Here is a 19,762-nt window from a genome sequence, read left to right as displayed (position 1 = left end):
TAAAGGCGATTAGGCGCCTATAATATAACAGCTAAATGAATCTTAAAGGTCAACATCGAAAAACTTGAATATACCGAAAAAAGCATGGTCGAGGGTAAGAGTATAGAGAGTACAAGTTAAGCAACAGAAGTATCTCTTCATTTGATTCCTTAGCAAAGCTCCACACTATAGTATACGTTTGATAGTTATACAAAAGAATCAATATCAAATAAACGACGATGGATCAACTTTAAATAATATAATAACCAGTTAGTAAGGACACTTGATGAAGAACTAGTCGAAATGATGTATTTTTCGCTCAACTTGAATTTTTAATATCTTAATGAGAATATTACATAAATGCAGAATAATTGAGACTGTATTTGACAAATGATTAAAGAGTCTTCCATACAAAAGGTACAAAACCTTTGGATGCAAGATAGGAATATTCAATTCGTTAAACGATAACTGTATTAGTGAATTATGCTCATAATTGTGCTATAATTGGTATAGTTAGGAAATGGAGAGTCGGTATATACTTTAATCGGCAAAATAAATCGTAGTAACAGTAAATAACGGTTTGTATGAGTGCGTTCGGTCTATAACATGCACTTGATTTGTTGGCTGCACTGAACTCATTTATTGACTAAATAATTTATAATAGATTTGAGACAGATATAGATTGCATCTAGTTTTTCGAATTATATTCTTTTGTCAGTGCTCTCTAATTTATAAAAAAAGAGCTCATCACTTTATAACCTGTATTCTGGCTCCAGTTAATGAAAATAAAGTACACCTTAAATTTGGGTTCGTATACAATACTTCGAATAACCCTAATTTTACCACAATGATATTTAAAAGCCCAATAGAAAATGTAGCTGGAAGATTATTTTTCATGCATTCATTTAATGACAGTGAACCATCCAAGCGTATGAAAATAGTTTGTGCTAAATTACTTATTCTATCTTAGAGTTGCTTCGATGTATGTATGTTATTTATTCGTTACAGAGCTCTGTCTAAAATGAACTCATCTAGTTAACATAGATTCTAATTTTATCAAGCAAAACTATACTCATACTAACATAAAATTTTCATAACAAGATGACACCATATATTCTGTAGAAAAAAATATTCAGTTTACGAAGTATCTCCTCATATCAGTTTTGACACCACTTCAAAATGTATAGAGCGGAATAGCTGGGTACATTGACAGATTAAGTAGCAATTTACAAAGATTTAATGTGGTACATACAAAAAACTCAATAAGCTTACCATGAATATATATATGTATCGAAACCATTGCTAAGTAAAAGTCGAACCTCCGAGTGAAATAATATTAAGTATTCAGGTGTGGGATGCATAAATAACCTTCTCAATGTGTTTTTTTTAAACGAACACGTACTAATTATTTCAGTCAACTACTATCACTACTAAACTTAATGCCGATAGCCAAAAAGTGGATTATTGACAGAAGTATAATTAGGTTGAAAAAAAACTTGAACATTTGTCACACATCGATATGGAATATGTAGAGTAGCTAAATGAGATGAAATTCCTAGGTGAGAGTATCAGATGATATCGTTGGGAATCGATAACAGTACAACATACTTACTTACTTACTTACGCCTGTTACTCCTCGTGAAGGAGCATAGGCCGCTCACCAGCATTCTCCATCCAACCCTGTCCTGGGCAATCCTTTCTAAGTACAACATAATGATATCAATAAATATTAATATTCCTATGATACATTTCAAATTGAAAATGTGATAATTATTCTCATATAATTTATTTCAATGAATTTTAGTTGTTAAACAACATAGATAAATTGTGGACAATGAAAAAATGTGAATTAATTAATCAAATTGGTTTGAATACATGCCAATATGATAGAACTGATATAAATGAAATAAAAGATAATGATGAAACTATTAAACATAATGATGAAAATTTTAAACAAAATCAAACAATAAATAATAAAATATTTAAACATGGAACTTTTATTTCAACTTTAAGATTAAATTGTAGTTCACAAAATATTGCACAACCAAAATTTTATAAACAACTTTTTAAAATATTAAAATCTGAATTAAATTTATCTGATTTAAAATTACTACTTAAATCAGCAACAGATGAATTTCATGAATTATTTGTATTTATAAAAGAAAATTTAAATGATCAACAATCATCAGGATTATTTAATTGGTTGAATTTAACAAATAATATCAATGATTTAGAAGATGTACTTTGTGTAAGTCTTATAAATTTGTCAAATATTCTTCTTTAAAGGAAAACAATTCATTATGATATTTTACGTTAATTAATTAATTATTATTATTATTGTGAATGGCTTTATTCAATATTATATTTTGGTACAATATAGAATTCTCAGCACAGGTTATTTCAACAAGTTATTTACGCAACAAAAAAAACACAGTAACGAATACAACAAAAGCGAAATGCTTTTTTTAAAAAAGAAAAAAAAACCGAAAAACTGTACATACTTTTTAAAATTAAAGACATGTTAAGAATGCAGGTTATTGACTAGGTTAACTCGAACAAGCTGTTCGTCACAGATTATATTTGCTAGGTAAGGTATTATGTAACTTTTATACTTTCCCTTGCGTGCATGGATTTTAATGTAATTACGTCTCGTTCTACCAGAAGATATACAAGGAGAAAGATAAGAGTGAAGGGGATGGTTAGTATCTGATAAAATAACACCTGCCAGGAGTTTGCATGACTTTAAATGTCTATCCACAACCATATTAATTATGATCTCGAAAGATTCACCACACATCTTGCTAACTCCCTTCAGCACTCTCCTCAATACAGCAAAGTCTTTTCTCAAAAGCCCGGGAAAGAATAATGGAGAACAGTATAGAATAATAGGTAATATGCAAGAATTGACAAACTGTAAGAGTAAATGACGAGTAATCCCAAAAGCATGCAATTTCTTTATGTAGTAAGTTAGACGGAAAACCTTCTTCGATAACAATAAAACGTGGGAAGACCAAGAGAGATCAGAGGAAAAGGTAACACCAAGATAATTGACCTTCGTCACTGTGTTTATCAAAGAGTCTTCAATGATACAAGCATTATGGGATCTCAAAATTTTGTTTAGATTCCGTTCATGTCTCATGCTAAAGTTAACAGCTTGACATTTAGACGGATCAAGTATGAGGCCACTACCAACAGACCAACAATCAATACGAAATTACTACTTTTAAGTACTTGATAGTCATTGAACATTCAATTATTATTTGGTTCTGTTGCAGAAGTCATGTAAAGTATGCGCTTAATACAGCTTGTAACCTTCCTTGATGAGTGTGGATTCATTCATGTAAATGGTATGTAAATAATTATTAGTAAAATATGCTGGCATGAAATAGATCTTGAATTTTTCTGGATAACATAATAGGTATTTTGGGTACATTCAACTTGTAATCAAAACCAAATGAAATTAACTAGTTTCTTGCAGAATTATACATGCAAAAACCTTTCGATTTAGATTTTAATAATTTGTTTGAATGCTCCATAAAGAATAGTTCAATGTGGGAATACTTTTCGTCACAAATTAATATTCGATTAGGAGCTATAGAAAAATATACGAAGCACTAAAGTTGTTTTATGATATTTTTAAAATTTTCTCTCAGTGCTTCTCCATGATCTCATACCAGGATGAAATAACTATCCTTTGCTATCTGGCTTTTGTTCATGATCTATGTGAATTTGATTCATTTATGTCAGCATATGGTATTCTTCAACGGATTTTTCAATTTTGACTACTTTTACAAGTTTCTATGACAGGAATTGACAACGAACTTTTCATCTTATTTAGAACCCGTCATGACTACGATAAAAGTCTATCCATTTGACAAGTTACAAGTAAAATAAAACACATATTTCAGATCCTACTGTTAGTCACTGTTTAAAATGCTATTTGATCGTAAGTTCATAAACAAATTCAAAGTAAGAAATTCTCCAGTATACATAAAATTGACCTACATTATAACTATACACATGTTAAACTCCAGGGTATTGAGCCTAGATGGTCGCATTTAGGTTAATTTAAATTAGTCATTAGCAGCTAGATTGAATGCACTTTAAGTATATGTGTAGGTATTTCCTGGAGTTCTGGTGAGAAACAGTGACCGGTGGAGTTCAGCCGGGTTTGTTGTGAGATAGTAACTCACTGGTGACAATGGTGGGTGTGTCGCCCAATTTCGTGAGTTAGTTGAAGTCAAACATTAACACCATTGGATGCCGGCTCAGTGGTTCAATGGTTATGTCCTGGATTCGAATCTCGAGATGCGCGATCGTGGATGCGCACTTCTGAGGAGTCCAACAATACGATGAAACGGCCGTCCAGTGATTCCAGGTTTTCTATGGTGGTCTAGCTTCAATTGACTCATGATCTCAACTACTAAAATTAATAAAATATTCACAAAATTCCTTCTGATATGTATATTTAACTGATTCAGAAGAAATTCATTTCAAGTAGTGTTTTGAATCCATTAAAATGTAATATATGGTAAATCAGAACATGAAGTTGATATCGTTCTTCGCTTAACAAATACTCTTATTTAATTTAGTCTACATCGTGTGTTATGAATATATTTCTGCTACGTTTCACAAGTTCCTAATTAAAATTTTGTCTGTTTTCCTGATCTGAAGAGATTATCAAGTATACTGACAATTCAAGAACGTAATTTAATCAAACTAATCGATTTAAATGACTTAGGCATATCAACTTTTGTTCATATGATTGAAAAACTTAAAGATAATTTAAACAATGGACAAGAGGAAGAAGGACCACTTTTCGACTTAAACGAATTACGAGAGAGATTCAAAAAATGGAAAGATTTGATGAAACTAGATGACTGCGATCCTTTTCAATTGAATTCTGTTGTGTATAAATTATCTCTAGATGGAGAAGAAGACAGCGATAAAAATGATAAGTAAGTATAATCATTGTTATCTTTGACTTCACTTTAACAATATAGTTAATGAGTCAAACGTTCACACTATCCCATTTAATAACTACATGTAAGAAAGTTGGAATCTACAAGATAGTTACCAGTTAGTAATATTTTCAAAATTCGTAGAATGAAGAGACATCTTAAACTTAGGAGTTCATGTGCTTGATCCATCCACAGAACTTGACTCAATAAGAACGTTCAATCAAAACTTTAAGTCCAGGGAGTTTGGTTAACTACAATTAGTCCCCTTTCGTATTTTATGTGGTAAGGGGATTATTATATAGTTTCGTGCTATGTCTTTCAAATAATGGTGTCTAGTAATAACCAGTGGTCAGAGACTTTGAGCGACATGACTCAAAACCGTTCGCAATATGCCACGTGTATTCACACTTTGTCTTCCCTCAAATTCTAATTTTCTAAATTACCTTATAAATTATTTTCTTATCCCACTCGTTCATATTTTCTTCATGAATCACATCTCCCATCCGAAATCTTTTCAGCCACCATTAATACTGTTACTACCGCTACTACTTTGGGATCTAACTTGATAATTTCATATAACTTTCCTACTGCGGCTGTGGTGTGTGCTACTTATGCCGAAATAAGTAGTATATAAAGTTAGTCAGGGATAGAATGTCTGGCAGCAGAAGTTTGAGAAGATCGGGGAGGGAAGAATGGGAACAGAAAGAAATTGGTATGGAAATGCAGGAACAATGAAGTCTGAGACAATTAATGAACCTTTTGCAAATGAAGTATTGGAGTATGGCTTTTCTATTTTACCAAGTAACTCAGTAATTTGATACTGCATATAGTCGATTGTCCACACCTGTGTTCTCCCTCACTACAGGGAGAGAAAACTTGAATTAACGTAAACGTGTGATAGATTCTATGTTACGTATAATTGAAGGATTATATCCTTCATCTCTCATCTATGAATTTTGTCAATATGGTTTGCATCAGTAATGTCTCTCTCTTAACCACTATTTTACGTGACATTTTAATAGTAAAAAATGTTTTTAGATGGACTGGTCAGTTATGAACCGGTAGACAGTAACAACGTTTGTCAGTTGACTCCCATACGGCAAAAATAAAAGATGTATTTGTTCAGCCGTTATATGTAATCCATTAGAACTTCTGATGAAGTTCAAACTACCAACATTCTCTCTTTGGTGTACATGCACACACACATAGTGATAAGGTTTAAACTACTAAAGTGTTTAAAAGAAGAAAATATCTTTAAAATAATTGATTTCGAGTCATCTTAATGAAAATCTCTGTTTGAAATGCTGTCATGTATTAAGCTAGTCAACTAGAAGCTGTTTTATCCTCTGTTATGATCATTTGTCTTGTTTTGTTCTTTATGGCAATCACTGACGATCTGTTGATTCATCCGAAAAGTGAGATACTGATTTTGTTCATTATCATTACTCTTAAATAGCTAAGTACATTTAATCAAAAGTTTTATTATTTTATTTTTGTGTTATTATTTGCTCTATGTACTTTGAAACGTTTCGTTAAAATACATTGAATAATGTAAGTAAAGTATGTCAGATAAATCGAAGTAGTGAACAGGAAGTATCTAGTCTAGATTTATACCGAATAGCTCACGTCGTAAAGGTGTGTTTGTGATCTTGATGATAATATCTACTCATACTATATTACGAAATTTCAGACACTCCTTGATGACTAATACCAGTCAAAGCCTAATGGTAGGTTCAACCCTTCTTTACATTTGACTGAAACTGTTTAACATGAAAAAGTAGACCGCAGTGTCTAATTACGCCCCTTGGTAGGTACATTACAACTTGATCAATATCATTCAGTTAACGCCAAGAAGTTGACATATAGAAAATTAATAATAGAAATAATATATATTTATAAAGTCCCAATGAGTATAGAATTAGATTTCTGACGTTTCGTGACTTAGCGTAAGCCATTTATTTGAAAGGGTGAAAAAATAAATTAAACTAACACAAGTCCTTCAAAATCTAACCAAATCAATAAATGTGAAAAGATTAGAGAAAGAATAAATGGAAAGAAAACAGTGATTACGAAAATTGATTCTGATGACTTAAAAGAAGCTTATGATATCTCAGGCAGAACTCTGAATAAGCACGAAATCACTCTCCTAGAAAAAAGGATTAAATTTGAATTAACACAGAAAACCCCTTAACATACTAGAAATCTCCCTATTTCTGTCGATATATGTCTCGATTATATTGATGTTTTACTAGAGAATGGTATCTAACGGATCCCCATTGAGGATCAGCTTAATAATGAAACCACCCCAAATCTGCCTGAATTCAGCCTTATTTGTGTTCAAAGGGACTTTACATAAACAAACTAATGGAGTAGACAAGGGATCACATGTGTCATTAATTGTTGCTTATTTGTTAATGTCTCATACAGAATTCCATTATAGATCACTGTCCGCGGTCTGTGTCGATGATTTGGGGTTTACTCTAGTTGAACGTGAATGGTGTGACTCTCCAGCTTATGTCAAAATCACACATCGCAGTTAATACCTAACGTGGATTACCCCTCCGTCGTATCCGGAAACTATGGTTATTTTTACGACTGTATAACCAAAGTATAACGTTATGACAGAAATGTATGAATAAGAGTAGGTACCAGAACAGTGCGACCTCTGCTGCATGGGGAAGTCCATAGCGTGCAATTGGTTGATGCACGTTGGTTATCCTTGTCACTGAAGAAGATCGGTAAACTGTTCGATATTCAGTGACCCGACTGCCGGACGATTTGTCTAGGGCACAGTGACATTTCACTGACCCTACAGCATATTTCTATCAGTAATGTCAGACTATGCATTTAGCTCAGATATGTATATGGCGCTTTCATCATCGTGAAAAAGACTTTCCTCAGGAACTTTTCTAAACTATTGGATACTCTTTCAGTCCACATACAATTCACCTTCGAAAATGGACTCGATGAACTGCTATTTTTAGACTGTTTAGTCGAAAGAAATTCAGATGGAAGTCCAGATCTAACCATCCACCTCAAGCTAACATACTGAAATCGGTGCATTGATTTCAACTTGGGACATCTACGGACTGCAAAAATCACTTTGGCTTATAGCACCTCTCCTACAATTAAGTTCGTTAACGATTAATTTTGTCGAGACCTTTTACAAACTTATTTGATGGACAGTGTTATTCGAACAGTAACAATTTGTCTATTTCTTTGTGCTATTATTATTACTATCATGTTTGTATAAACGTGTATGCTTAATTATATGTGACAGCCTACGCACATATCTCTCCCTAGCTTAAATGTTAGTTACGCGAATATCGCTTGATGAATCGTTCACTTTCCTATATATTGATGTGCCTGAATCTTATTAATTGCTTCGTTTCGATTCGATTTGACTCTGAATCCGCATCTGTACTCGCTTGCTCGCGCTCATTAGCCTTTTTGCTCAAATTCGCTTGGTATGCTTGTAACTTTGTTACCTGCGCTATCCAATAATAAACTGTAGTCGGCGCTTAGTGTTGTCTTCTGAATTCATAGACCATTGGAATTTATTTAATCATGGTTATTAAGGGAATTGGTAAACGAAGTCTGAGGAATTATCTCGAAGCTAAGCAGCTTCAGGCTTCAAACTTATTTAGACAAACGTCAAATAACCATATAAATATTCCTAACCTGATATTCACACTACGAATACCACTTTTTTCATACTTACCTACACACAATTACACATAGAGGAGAGATTATAATTTATGGGCAAATCAATGAGATTAAAGATAGTTAGTCTTGGGTTTTTGCCTGAAACCCATTTATCCAAATGTCTAGATAACATTTTGGAATTATGGCTAGTGTCTGTTCGTGCTGAAAACCCTAACCTTAATTCTCAACCCTATCTCTTAACTCTAAATCCTAATCCTAATTCCTCACACTAATTTACAACCCTCGTTAAACCCTCGTCAAACCCCGAAAGGTCACTTTAGCGTCGTTCAGTCGGCCTATATAAAAGTCTCACCCACACAGCTAGATCTCTTAATATAGAAAAAACCTTTATCGAAATGACAATATTAACACAATCAGATCTACTTTAATTTTGACTGCACTAAAAATATTCTGCTTGTGCACTTTATAATACTTAAGCTTGTGTTGATTTAGTTTGTTATTTATTTCTGTTTTCTGAAAAAAACACCTTACTCTAAGTTACAAAAATCTTATTTTTCTACTCACTGGGACTACAAATTTTCTCTTTCTTTTGATTAATAACAATGTTCAGTATATTGAAAAACACCGAGTTAAACCTTGGTAACAAACAGACAAAAAACTGATTAATAGTCAGTAACTGATTAGTATTAATTAATAATTATTTTTAATGATCTTTTAAATGTTAACTCTTAGACTATTGACAAAGAAGAAATATGATTGAGTTTAATAAATGAATGACCAGTGGAGCTAATCCGTATCGGGTAGAAACAGGTGTCTACCTCAGTACAATAGATGGTCGCGCAATTTCGTGGATTGGTTGAGGTTAGACATTAGCACCAGTGGATGCTGACGCAGTGGTTCAGTAGGTTAGGCGTTCGCGGGCGAGACTGAAGGCCCTGGGTTCGAATCCCGCGGGCGGAGTCGTGGATTCGCACTTCTAAGGAGTCCCACAATACGACGAAACGGCCGTCCAGTGCTTCCAGGTTTTGAATGGTGGTCTAACATCAATCGGTTCATGATCTCAATCAAAAATAAATGAATTTAGTTGATTTATTATCATTAATTTGTTTTTAATTCAAATTATATGTAATCTCTTTATTTACAATGAACTGTTATATTTTAATTTTAGATTTAATCAAACAAAAATAACTATTCAATTAAATGATCAATCTACATTAAAGTTAATTATAAATATGCAACAAATTTTAAATCAAAGATTATATGAATTAAATTCAAATTTAGTCAATAATGTTAATAAAATTGATATGAAACGATCAATAGTATGTCAATTAACTACCGAATGGGTATCTAGTTTAGTTATATGGGTTTGTTTAAGAAATTGTGATTCTGCACAACAGGCATTATTTGAAAAAATTTATAATTATAAATTGAATAATTCAAATAATCTAGAAACTAATTCATCAAAACAAATATGTTTACATCAAATGGATAGAATTGAAGCAATTGAACATAATACAATGGGAATGAATAATGAAGATACTGTTATAAATACTGGTTTTAATGAGAATGATGATATTATATCCAATGAGAATAAATATTATAATGAAACTGGTATTGATAATGATGATGATGCTGAATGGATTACTTCATGTTTCAAAGAATCTTATCAAGATTTGCAAAATCATTTAAATGATTTCAAAACAAAATCTAAATTAGAAGATGTTATTCGTCAATTAATCATTGAACTTGATGATATTTCTACGAATTTGAATATGTACGTTTTCATGTTTTATTAGAAATGAATTGGTTAAGTACATTTCTGACAAGCATGCACAGATTAATAAAAAACAGTAGCTAGTATATATTCATAGACAAGAAAAAAAAGAGGACTGTTTCTTCGAATCTTTTTCAACTGATTTCAGCATAAAAGTTAAAATATAGTGTCAGTGAGTAATGGGAGCATCTTATTTGATGCCATGTAACAACAATAGCTAAATAAGTACCAATTACATTTAGAAATAGCACTTACTTCAAACAATTAAAAGACTGAACTGTTTACTATGTAGTTATTTAAGTTCTTTGTTGAAATCTGAAGGATATTTGGAAATAGCAAACAGTACTGACCATTCACATTGAAGAGATCTGTTCCTTGAACAGTAGTTTAATTTATACCAGGTTGATTTACTTCAGCCCTTGCGAATTCAATCTTATTATACCTTATAATCGTACCATAAATCAGTAATGGTATCAGAGATTATATACTGTAATCTAAGGGATTTCGATTTTCACGAAAAGATTATGGTGAAATTCATTAAAAGATTATGATTAATTAATGTTAAGTATTTTTATCTTGGATTTTCCAAATATGGTAATTTATCTATTATCACAGAACTAGTTCGATGCAATTATTTTTTCTATGTTATTGTTCAGCTGATACTAAACTTTCACAAACGTTCTATAGAACATATACAAAGCTATTGGGTCAACAGTCGTAACAACAGAAATTTACTTAAACTAAGGTTAAGCAGGACTCCTACAAAACAAAGAAAGAGGGTATTTCAATGAACGTCATCCAATGCTATGCACCTACCAACGACTACAATGAAGAAGCCAAAGATCAATTCTACGATAGGCTGCAGTCAATCGTCGAGAATCGCCCAACAAAGGACCTGACAATTCTGATGGGAGATTTAAATACCAAGGTTGAAATGCACAACGCCGGATATGAAGACATCATGGGACGACATGGACTGACTGGGAGAAAAGAACGAAAATGGTGAGAGATTTGCAAACCTATGTGCCTTCAATAATCTGGTCATAGGTGGCACTATATTCCCACACAAACGCATTCACAAAATCACATGGACTTCACCGGATCACACTACGCAAAACCAAACCGACTATATCTGCATCAACAAAAAGTTCAGGAGGATGATGGAGAACGTGAGAACCAAGAGAAGAGCTGATATAACATCAGATCATCACTTGCTGGTCGTCAAGACGAGGTTGAAACTCAAGAAGCACCAGACAACAAGACGGAAAACAGCACAAAAGTTTAATATGGCTTTTCTTCTGGATACTGACAAACTCAAAAAATTCAAAATAGACCTCAGCAATAGGTTCCGGGCCTTTCGTGATCTACCAATGGAGAGTAACTGGAAAGGGGTAACAAAGACAATCACTTCAACATGTCATGAGGTCCTGGGCCACAAAAATCGCCATCACAAGGAATGGATCACTGTTGATACACTGGATAGAAAGGAGGAACAAGTAGGCAACGATCAATACCAGCCGAACAAGAGTAGAAAAAGCCAAGGCACAAGCTGAATACACAGAGGTGAACAAGCAAGTGAGGAGGAGCATCAGAACTGACAAACGTAAATACGTGGAAGATTTAGCAATGACGGCGGAAAAGGTTGCAAGAGAAGGAAACATAAAACAACTGTATGACACAACAAAGAAACTCGTTGGAAATCACCGTAAACCAGAACGACCAGTGAAAAGCAAGAAGGGCAAGGTAATCACCAACATTGAAGAACAACGAAACAGGTGGGTAGAAAACTCCAGACAACTCTTGAATCGACCAGCTCCACTGAACCCACCCAATATCGAAGTAGCACCCACGGACCTCCCAATCAATGTTGGCCCACCAACATTTGAAGAAATCAGCATGGTCATCAGACAAATCAAGAGTGGCAAAGCAGCAGGACCAGACACTATTGCAGCAGATGCACTGAAAGCAGATGTAGCGGCAACTGCAAGGATACTCCACATTCTCTTCAATAAGATTTGGGATGAGGAACAAGTACCAACAGACTGGAAAGAAGGACTACTGGTCAAAACACCAAAGAAAGGCGATCTCAGCAACTGTGATAACTACAGGGGCATCACTCTTCTCTCAATACCAGGAAAAGTTTTCAACAGGGTATTGTTAAACAGAACGAAGGACTCCGTAGACGCCCAACTTCGAGACCAACAGGCAGGATTCCGTAAGGATAGATCGTGTACAGACCAAATCGCAACCCTACGGATCATTGTGGAACAATCAATTGAATGGAATTCATCACTCTACATCAATTTCATTGACTACAAGAAAGAGTTTGATAGCGTGGACAGGACAATACTATGGAAGCTTCTTCGACACTATGGCGTACCTGAGAAGATAGTCAATATCATACGGAATTCCTATGATGGACTAAACTGCAAAGTCGTGCATGGAGGACAATTGACAAACTCGTTCGAGGTAAAGACCAGTGTCAGGCAAGGTTGCTTACTCTCACCCTTTCTCTTTCTCCTGGTGATCGACTGGATCATGAAAACATCAACATCTGAGGGTAAGCATGGGATACAGCGGACAGCTAGAATGCAGTTGAACGATCTGGACTTCTCAGATGATCTGGCTCTTCGATTGCACACGCAACAACAAATGCAGGAGAAGACGACCAGTGTAGCACCAGCCTCAACAGCAGTAGGTCTCAACATACACAACGGGAAAAGCAAGATGCTCCGATACAACACAGCATGCAACAATCGAATCGCACTTGACAGAGAAGCTTTGGAAGATGTAAAAACCTTTACATACCTGAGAAGCATCATTGATGAACAGGGTGGATCTGATGCAGATGTGAAGGCGTGGGTCGGCAAAGCAAGAGCTGTATATTTACAACTGAAGAGCATCTGGAACTCAAAGCAACTGTCAATCAACACCAATGTCGAGATTTTCAATAGAAATGTCAAAACAGTTCTACTGTATGGGGCGGAAACCTGGAGAACTACGAAAGCCATCATCCAGAAGATACAGGTGTTTATTAACAGTTGTCTACACAAAATACTTCGAATCCGTTGGCCAGACACTATTAGCAACAACCTACTATGGGAGAGAACAAACCAGATCCCAGTGGAGGGAGAAATCAGGAAGAAGCGGATAGGAAGTGGATAGGACACAAATTGAGGAAAGCACCAAACTGCATCATAAGGCAAGCCCTCACATGAAATCCTGAAGGCCAAAGGAGAAGAGGAAGACCAAAGAATACATTACGTCGAGAAACTGAGATAGACATGAGGAAAATGAACAAAAATTGGATAGAACTGGAAAGGAAGGCCCAGGACAGAGTGGGTTGGAGAATGCTGGTTGGCGGCCTATGCTCCATTAAGAGTAACAGGCGTAAGTAAGTAATTAAGATAGAATGGATATATTTTAAGTTATAAATTAAAGGGACTTTACTTAACCTGAGATATGGATTGAAATAGCTTTCTGTTGTTTGACTTATATGCGGAAAGGAAAAGATGATAGCCCATTCACTCCTTCATTCGAATGACAAATATGTGTGCATTTTCCTATCAAGTCTTTCGCGGGATACAACTTCACTCGCACACCACACTAACGCTACTTGAAATACAATTCATTGACCGACGCAAAATCTATTTGGCGAAAATCCCTTTCAAAACTACAATCAACGCCAACTCTCAACATATACAAGACTGACTTCAAAGATTTTAAATGTTACACACAAGGCACCCATGATTTACTACATATGTCAATAAGATTCATTCGAACGAGCATGGCAAATCTTGTTATTGAACACTTTGTCGGATAGAAACACAACAATCTTTTTAACATTTTGTAATTTTTTCGAATGTTCGATGACTATTTTAATTGTATTCCAATCATTTATCCCAATATTCAATTTGTAATAATCAAAATTTACTATTTCAATTTCAGAAATACTTGTCTAACTAAATATTTCAAGAATCAAATAGATTTCGAAATATGGGAACAACAAAGAAACGAACTAAATGTAATTCATATTTATTAGAATAATTTTCTTTTAAAACTTGGAATAAATTTTTATTTTTCACAGTTGGCCAAACAGGAATTCATTCAAGCTTGGAATAATTTACTCAATGAAATATATCAAAACCATTCTGATGAACACTTAGAAAATGCAAAGACAGACTTTTCGAAAGTAACACATTTTCACAGGATTTGTTTTTACGCTACTATATTTCTTTCTAAATTAGGGCCACAATAAGGAGGATCATGAAGTTTCAAAATCCAATGTCAATAACAATCTGAACTATTTACACGAATCCAGTAAGGATGGATTCTTCTGTACTGATTCAATTGATTATATCAACAGACAAATGGAGTAAGTATTCACTTATGTATATTTTGATCTCAGTAATTTTTATCAAAATTGATCAATGTTAATCACTAGTAATAGTTACTGCAGAGGATTTTTATTTTAATCGCCATTGATGATACTTTGTTACTGTGTCTTCTCTCACTTAACTGATATCCCAAGCAACTAGTCATAAAGAAGAAAGACAGGTCAAGTGGGTCATAAGTGTTTTATTTTCTTTCTCTAACACTTATATGGTCATATACGTGAAAAATATGACTACAATGTACATACTACAAGCCCGTTAAACTTCTTGGAGCATAAACCACCGATCAGGGATCTCCAAGCTACTCAGTCCTGAGCTTTCGTTTACAGTTGATGCCAAGTGCCATACATGATCTTGATGTTCGCGTCCAGTTCCCGGCACCTTGTTTCCTTTAGTCTCCATTGCTTCCTTCTGACTTGAGTATTCTAAGTTGAACCTTGCTTATGGTTTAGCTTAATGGTTTCTGCTGAGTGTACCCTATCCACCTCCACTGTCTCTTCCTAATTTCCTTTTCAGGCGTCAGCTGGCTTACCCGCTACCACAGTGATATGCAGATATGATCGATCTGATCTTCTGTAAGGTGGTCGAGTGAAACTGATGTAGCTTTGTGTATGCATTTGTGGGTGAGAATGGTACTACTTATAATGGTTTTGTTGAAGGCATGTAAATTAGCAAATCTCTCTTCATTTTTGTTCCTTTCTCCAAGTCCATGTCGTCCCAAGATATCCTCATACCTGGTTCTAGCCATTCCGACCCAGGTGTTTAGTTCTCCCACCCAGATGACCAGGCCCTTTCCTGGGCACTGAGCTATGGTTGATTCCAGTCTCTCATAAAACTGATCTTTGTCATCTTCATTACCATCAATGGAGTTTGCGCAGCAGTGGACGAAATTCATCACAATCCCTTATTCATTTATTATTCTCTATACAACATCAGTGCAATTCCTTGTGTGTGCGAGGCATTTTCATCTTTATGACCAGAGTACAACGGCATCTCTCCTGAAGCTAGTCTATTCTGTTCGAATAATGTCAGAGGATTTATCTCCTCGATTCCGCCCCTGTTTAAATGTCCCTCCTAGTCTTCCGTATTGTCCAGACACTCAGCAAACCTATATTAACTGTTTCTCCAGTTGTCAGAAGAGACATCAAGCTATTGGCTACCGAAGGTTTTGGGGTTCCACCAAGAGGCGTCATAACTCTTCTCTGCGAAGACCCTTCAACCCCTGTTACAGATTTGTATGGATTATTTGGTTTACTCTAGTAAGTAGTTATTTAGCGAAGTTCTTTATTTTCGAGGCACGGATGCTAACCCTACCTTAAAACATCCCACTTTACCGGGGCTTATGACAGGCAGTAGCCCTACAGAACTCCAGGCTGGGTTACATTGATAATTACTTGGCTATTATTTTGAACAAGATAATTTATTATGGATAATGAGTGAAATTAAAGCTTAAAATTAGGAGTGTATAAAACACTACAAAAATAACACTGATATATATTACTTAATAATACACAAAAAACAGATATACATACTGTATAACTTTTTCTTTTCTGACTTTCTTCCAACAAGAGGTCAATAAGAAAATTATTTTAGTATCAGAATATTAGATGGCATTCACCGTCTTCCTTTAAATTATGAGCATATTATCATTTTGTGCATTTCATGTTCAGGTTTACACTGTATTTTATATTATTTCCTATCTCACTATACCGATATAAAATGTGACAACTTGGACTAATACACAATCATCTCAGTATCTACGTCGACTACAACTGAATGACACTGCATTCATGTTTCCGTATCATATTCGCTCAACAAAATGAAATTAACAAGATGAATAACATAAGAGCCAAAATAATAATAGGGTCAATAGACTGAACAAAACCGACCATTAAGAATAATTTTTTTGAAGAAATAATGAAAATGTATAGATGATAGAACTCGGAAACACAAGATCTAGGTGGAAATAATGAGTAGACGTTCCTGCAACATTGTGATCGATTCTAAATCACATCATCACATGTTTCTACTAATCGCGGTTATTATGGAAGCTTCAACTAATTAGTTTTAGCTACCCATAAGACTTAGCCCAGCAGATAATGACTTCTCATACTGATGCCAAATTTTGTTTTGGCCATCCGTGGTTTCCTCCTAATCTGGTTCTACCTCAGAAAACATTGAACGTCGAGGCAAGTGGTGACTATGCATAAGTAAAAAATGTCTCGACCACCTTTGTCGATAAGTTTGTAAATCGTTATGAAGATTCATAATCCCATCAACCGGTTTACTATCTTTACTTCATACCCTACCTCTAATCTCTCGATTGTTCACTAATCTATTCAATAATATCCCAGTGATGCTTCAAGGAGATCTAGGATCAGGTACTAGTGGACTATGAAGATTCTACGTCTTCAAAGGCCACATTTGGTAGATATAGAGTAAAATAAAGGGGACTACTTAACAATATACTTAGCCCTTCGTTCCTTGACATGTTGCTAAGGCCACAAGTTACAAAAGTTGGCAAGATCAAAACGAGCCTTCTGAATCAGTCAGGAGTTTTCATCAACGACTAACTAACTAAGGCCAAGAAAACTTCCATGTAAAGTGGAATAGTTGATGGATCCAGTTAATTCGTCGTTACAATTAATCTAGATGTTGGGACAGACTACTCCTGAAGCAACCTTTAGAGATATAAACGCTTACCTAACATCATAAATTTATATTCAAAGTGTCAAAAAGACTGTGCATTAGATTAGGATCTTCACCAAGCTCAGCTAGGCCGTTTGATTTACCAGCGTGTAGTAGATTCTACTCTGATAAATGTTTCTTCCTTGTTGGTAATATTTAAGTATAAATTGAAAGAACTTCATGTCTGGATTGATATCTTTTAATAAACATAAATGCACTCCTTTTAAGTGTTTATTTAAAGTAGGAACATAATTCAAACAAAAGTTGTACCATATTTCGAATTGTTTGGATCTGTCAGTTATTTCGTACTACAATATTTTCATATTGTTATCAATAGCTGTCGTAATTGTGGCAAAAAGTTTACTTTGTTGATCCTCAAAGTTCGTTTTCAGAATTTCTCATTACGAATTTTTTTATTTTAGAGCAGCATCAGAACGTCAGAAGGTTTCTTTCATAAAACGTAAAAATCTTGAAGATGCGATACAACAAAAACAAGAACTAAAGAATAAACTCGAGAAAGAAATAGAAGATATCGATCAAAAGTTGGTTGAACTTCGTAAAACATTAGGTGATGCATTTGAAAGTATGCAATTAGAAGTTCAACACGGAAAATCTTAAAAAACTACAATACAAAATATTTCTTATATATATATTTAATTAGTAGATTAATTTGTTGTTTTCATGTTTTGTAATTGTTACGTTCGATAAATACACTCATTAAAAAAAACAAAGTGGCAAACCTATTCTAGTGTAAAGTTGAACATTTTATGTTTGACTAATTAGTAATTGACACATTTTTGGTTGGAACGTAAATCGACTCAATTTCATTCATCCGTGAGAAAGTAACTTTGCTTTTTTTTAAACTCATGTAATCCGTGTAGCTTGCAGCCTTATAGTATTTATAAAAAACGTCGAAGCCTGTTTAGTACGGCTTGTATGATGAGAACGGCAACCGTTAAGTGACTGTGAAAAGAAAAATGAAAGGATGAATAAATTGAGTAGAAATATTTTGAGCTATTGTAGTGAACGATGCTCACAGGGATGTTGGTAAGTGGTGTGCGGCGGGACGTGGTGTTGAAGTTGCGACAAATGTCGAACAAAGTGATGTTTCAGTGCATCAAAAGCACGGCGTTGACAGAACACTTGGAGTCCAGACGAGAAGATAGTTCGGATTTCAGAACACATCTGAAGATACAAATGAATGACTAAAGGCTGTGTATATGTATTATGTCAACACAGTAATTTCTCTCAACAATATATGCATTCCTCCTGACTATTCTCGTGTTTTACTCTATTAGTCGACGAAATGAGAGTTTTCGCACAGTTTAGATTTAGATAGATGCTGCATGTGGATTGTCTACGTAAGTGTTGAACTAAAAGACGTAAATCAATCAACTATTTTTCCGTTGTAATATCAGATTAATAACAAACGTGCATTGAAGATTGTCTTCTCTCCTCACTTGTTGGATAGATGTTATCTTGTGTTGTTACTGCGATCATGTGTAACAGTAAAGTACCCAAAACAAAGTAAACCATAAATATTTGTTGTTCGGTGTAATTTATTCACTATTACCGTACTTATTCTTTTGGTCATACATAACACAGGTAAAACTGGATTCGACAGTACATATGTTGATTAAGTATTTCAAAATGTAAGTGGATAGTTTCCCAACCCACGTTTTAACTGACAAGTAAATAAGTACTGTAAGTATTCGCATAAAACATTTGCAAATAGGAATAGTCAACACAGAGATCACAAAGTATACGAATAACATAATAAAATAGGTCAAATCAGTTTTGAAATAATCATTAAAAAGTGAAAAATTTGATTTTATAGGTTACAATACAGTTAGTTGACAGTATTTTACAGTTTTACATCAATTAAGAGAATTCTGAAGGTCAAACGACGATTATGACCAACAATTAAACGAATGGTATTGCTTTGCTTGATGAAAATGAATATACCAAACTAATTACTGGGGAGAACATATGAAATTAAATTACAAACATCCATCAAATTAATTACTTATCTATACATCATCAAGCAAAAAGTTACCAAGTTGTGAAGTAGATATTCTAATGACAAGTAAGGAATTCAGATGTGTCCTGGTTCATAGCTTTATTAACTCGAACTAACTTTTTGTGTAATATTCCAGATCTACAAAAGCCTATAATTTTCCACTTGATATACAGATGTATATTTGGTCGGACCAATGTTTGGGATTTTGCTTGATATGTATTCTATTGAATTATTAGCCTACTCCGTTTATGGTATATTCCATTAACTCGTGTGCAATATA

The 19,762-nt window shown here is 34.3% G+C and overlaps 1 protein-coding gene across 2 annotated transcripts in view; it reads left to right on the top strand.

Annotated features, from left to right (window-relative positions):
* Window positions 1–19,298, top strand: part of LRRC9_1 (Leucine-rich repeat-containing protein 9) — a 32,553-nt gene extending 13,255 nt beyond the window's left edge. Inside the window, exons 7-14 of one of the 2 annotated variants that reach the window (XM_051209512.1) lie at window positions 1,784–2,227; window positions 4,654–4,937; window positions 9,775–10,380; window positions 14,329–14,404; window positions 14,468–14,572; window positions 14,628–14,755; window positions 17,885–18,304; window positions 18,344–19,298. In XM_051209512.1, the coding sequence (XP_051074968.1) occupies window positions 1,784–2,227; window positions 4,654–4,937; window positions 9,775–10,380; window positions 14,329–14,404; window positions 14,468–14,572; window positions 14,628–14,755; window positions 17,885–18,080 (1,839 nt within the window). In that variant the 3' untranslated portion in view covers window positions 18,081–18,304; window positions 18,344–19,298. Of the gene's footprint in view, window positions 1–1,783; window positions 2,228–2,372; window positions 2,567–4,653; window positions 4,938–9,774; window positions 10,381–14,328; window positions 14,405–14,467; window positions 14,573–14,627; window positions 14,756–17,884; window positions 18,305–18,343 lie in introns of those variants that run through there. The other variant, XM_051209511.1, reaches the window with a different exon arrangement.
* Window positions 19,299–19,762: the final 464 nt, after the last annotated feature.

This window comes from Schistosoma haematobium, chromosome 1 (genome assembly GCF_000699445.3).
Source record: "Schistosoma haematobium chromosome 1, whole genome shotgun sequence".
NCBI classification, from domain to species: Eukaryota; Metazoa; Platyhelminthes; class Trematoda; order Strigeidida; family Schistosomatidae; genus Schistosoma; species Schistosoma haematobium.
Note: the sequence above shows the minus strand (reverse complement) of the source record. Positions and strands in the feature narration are given on the sequence as shown.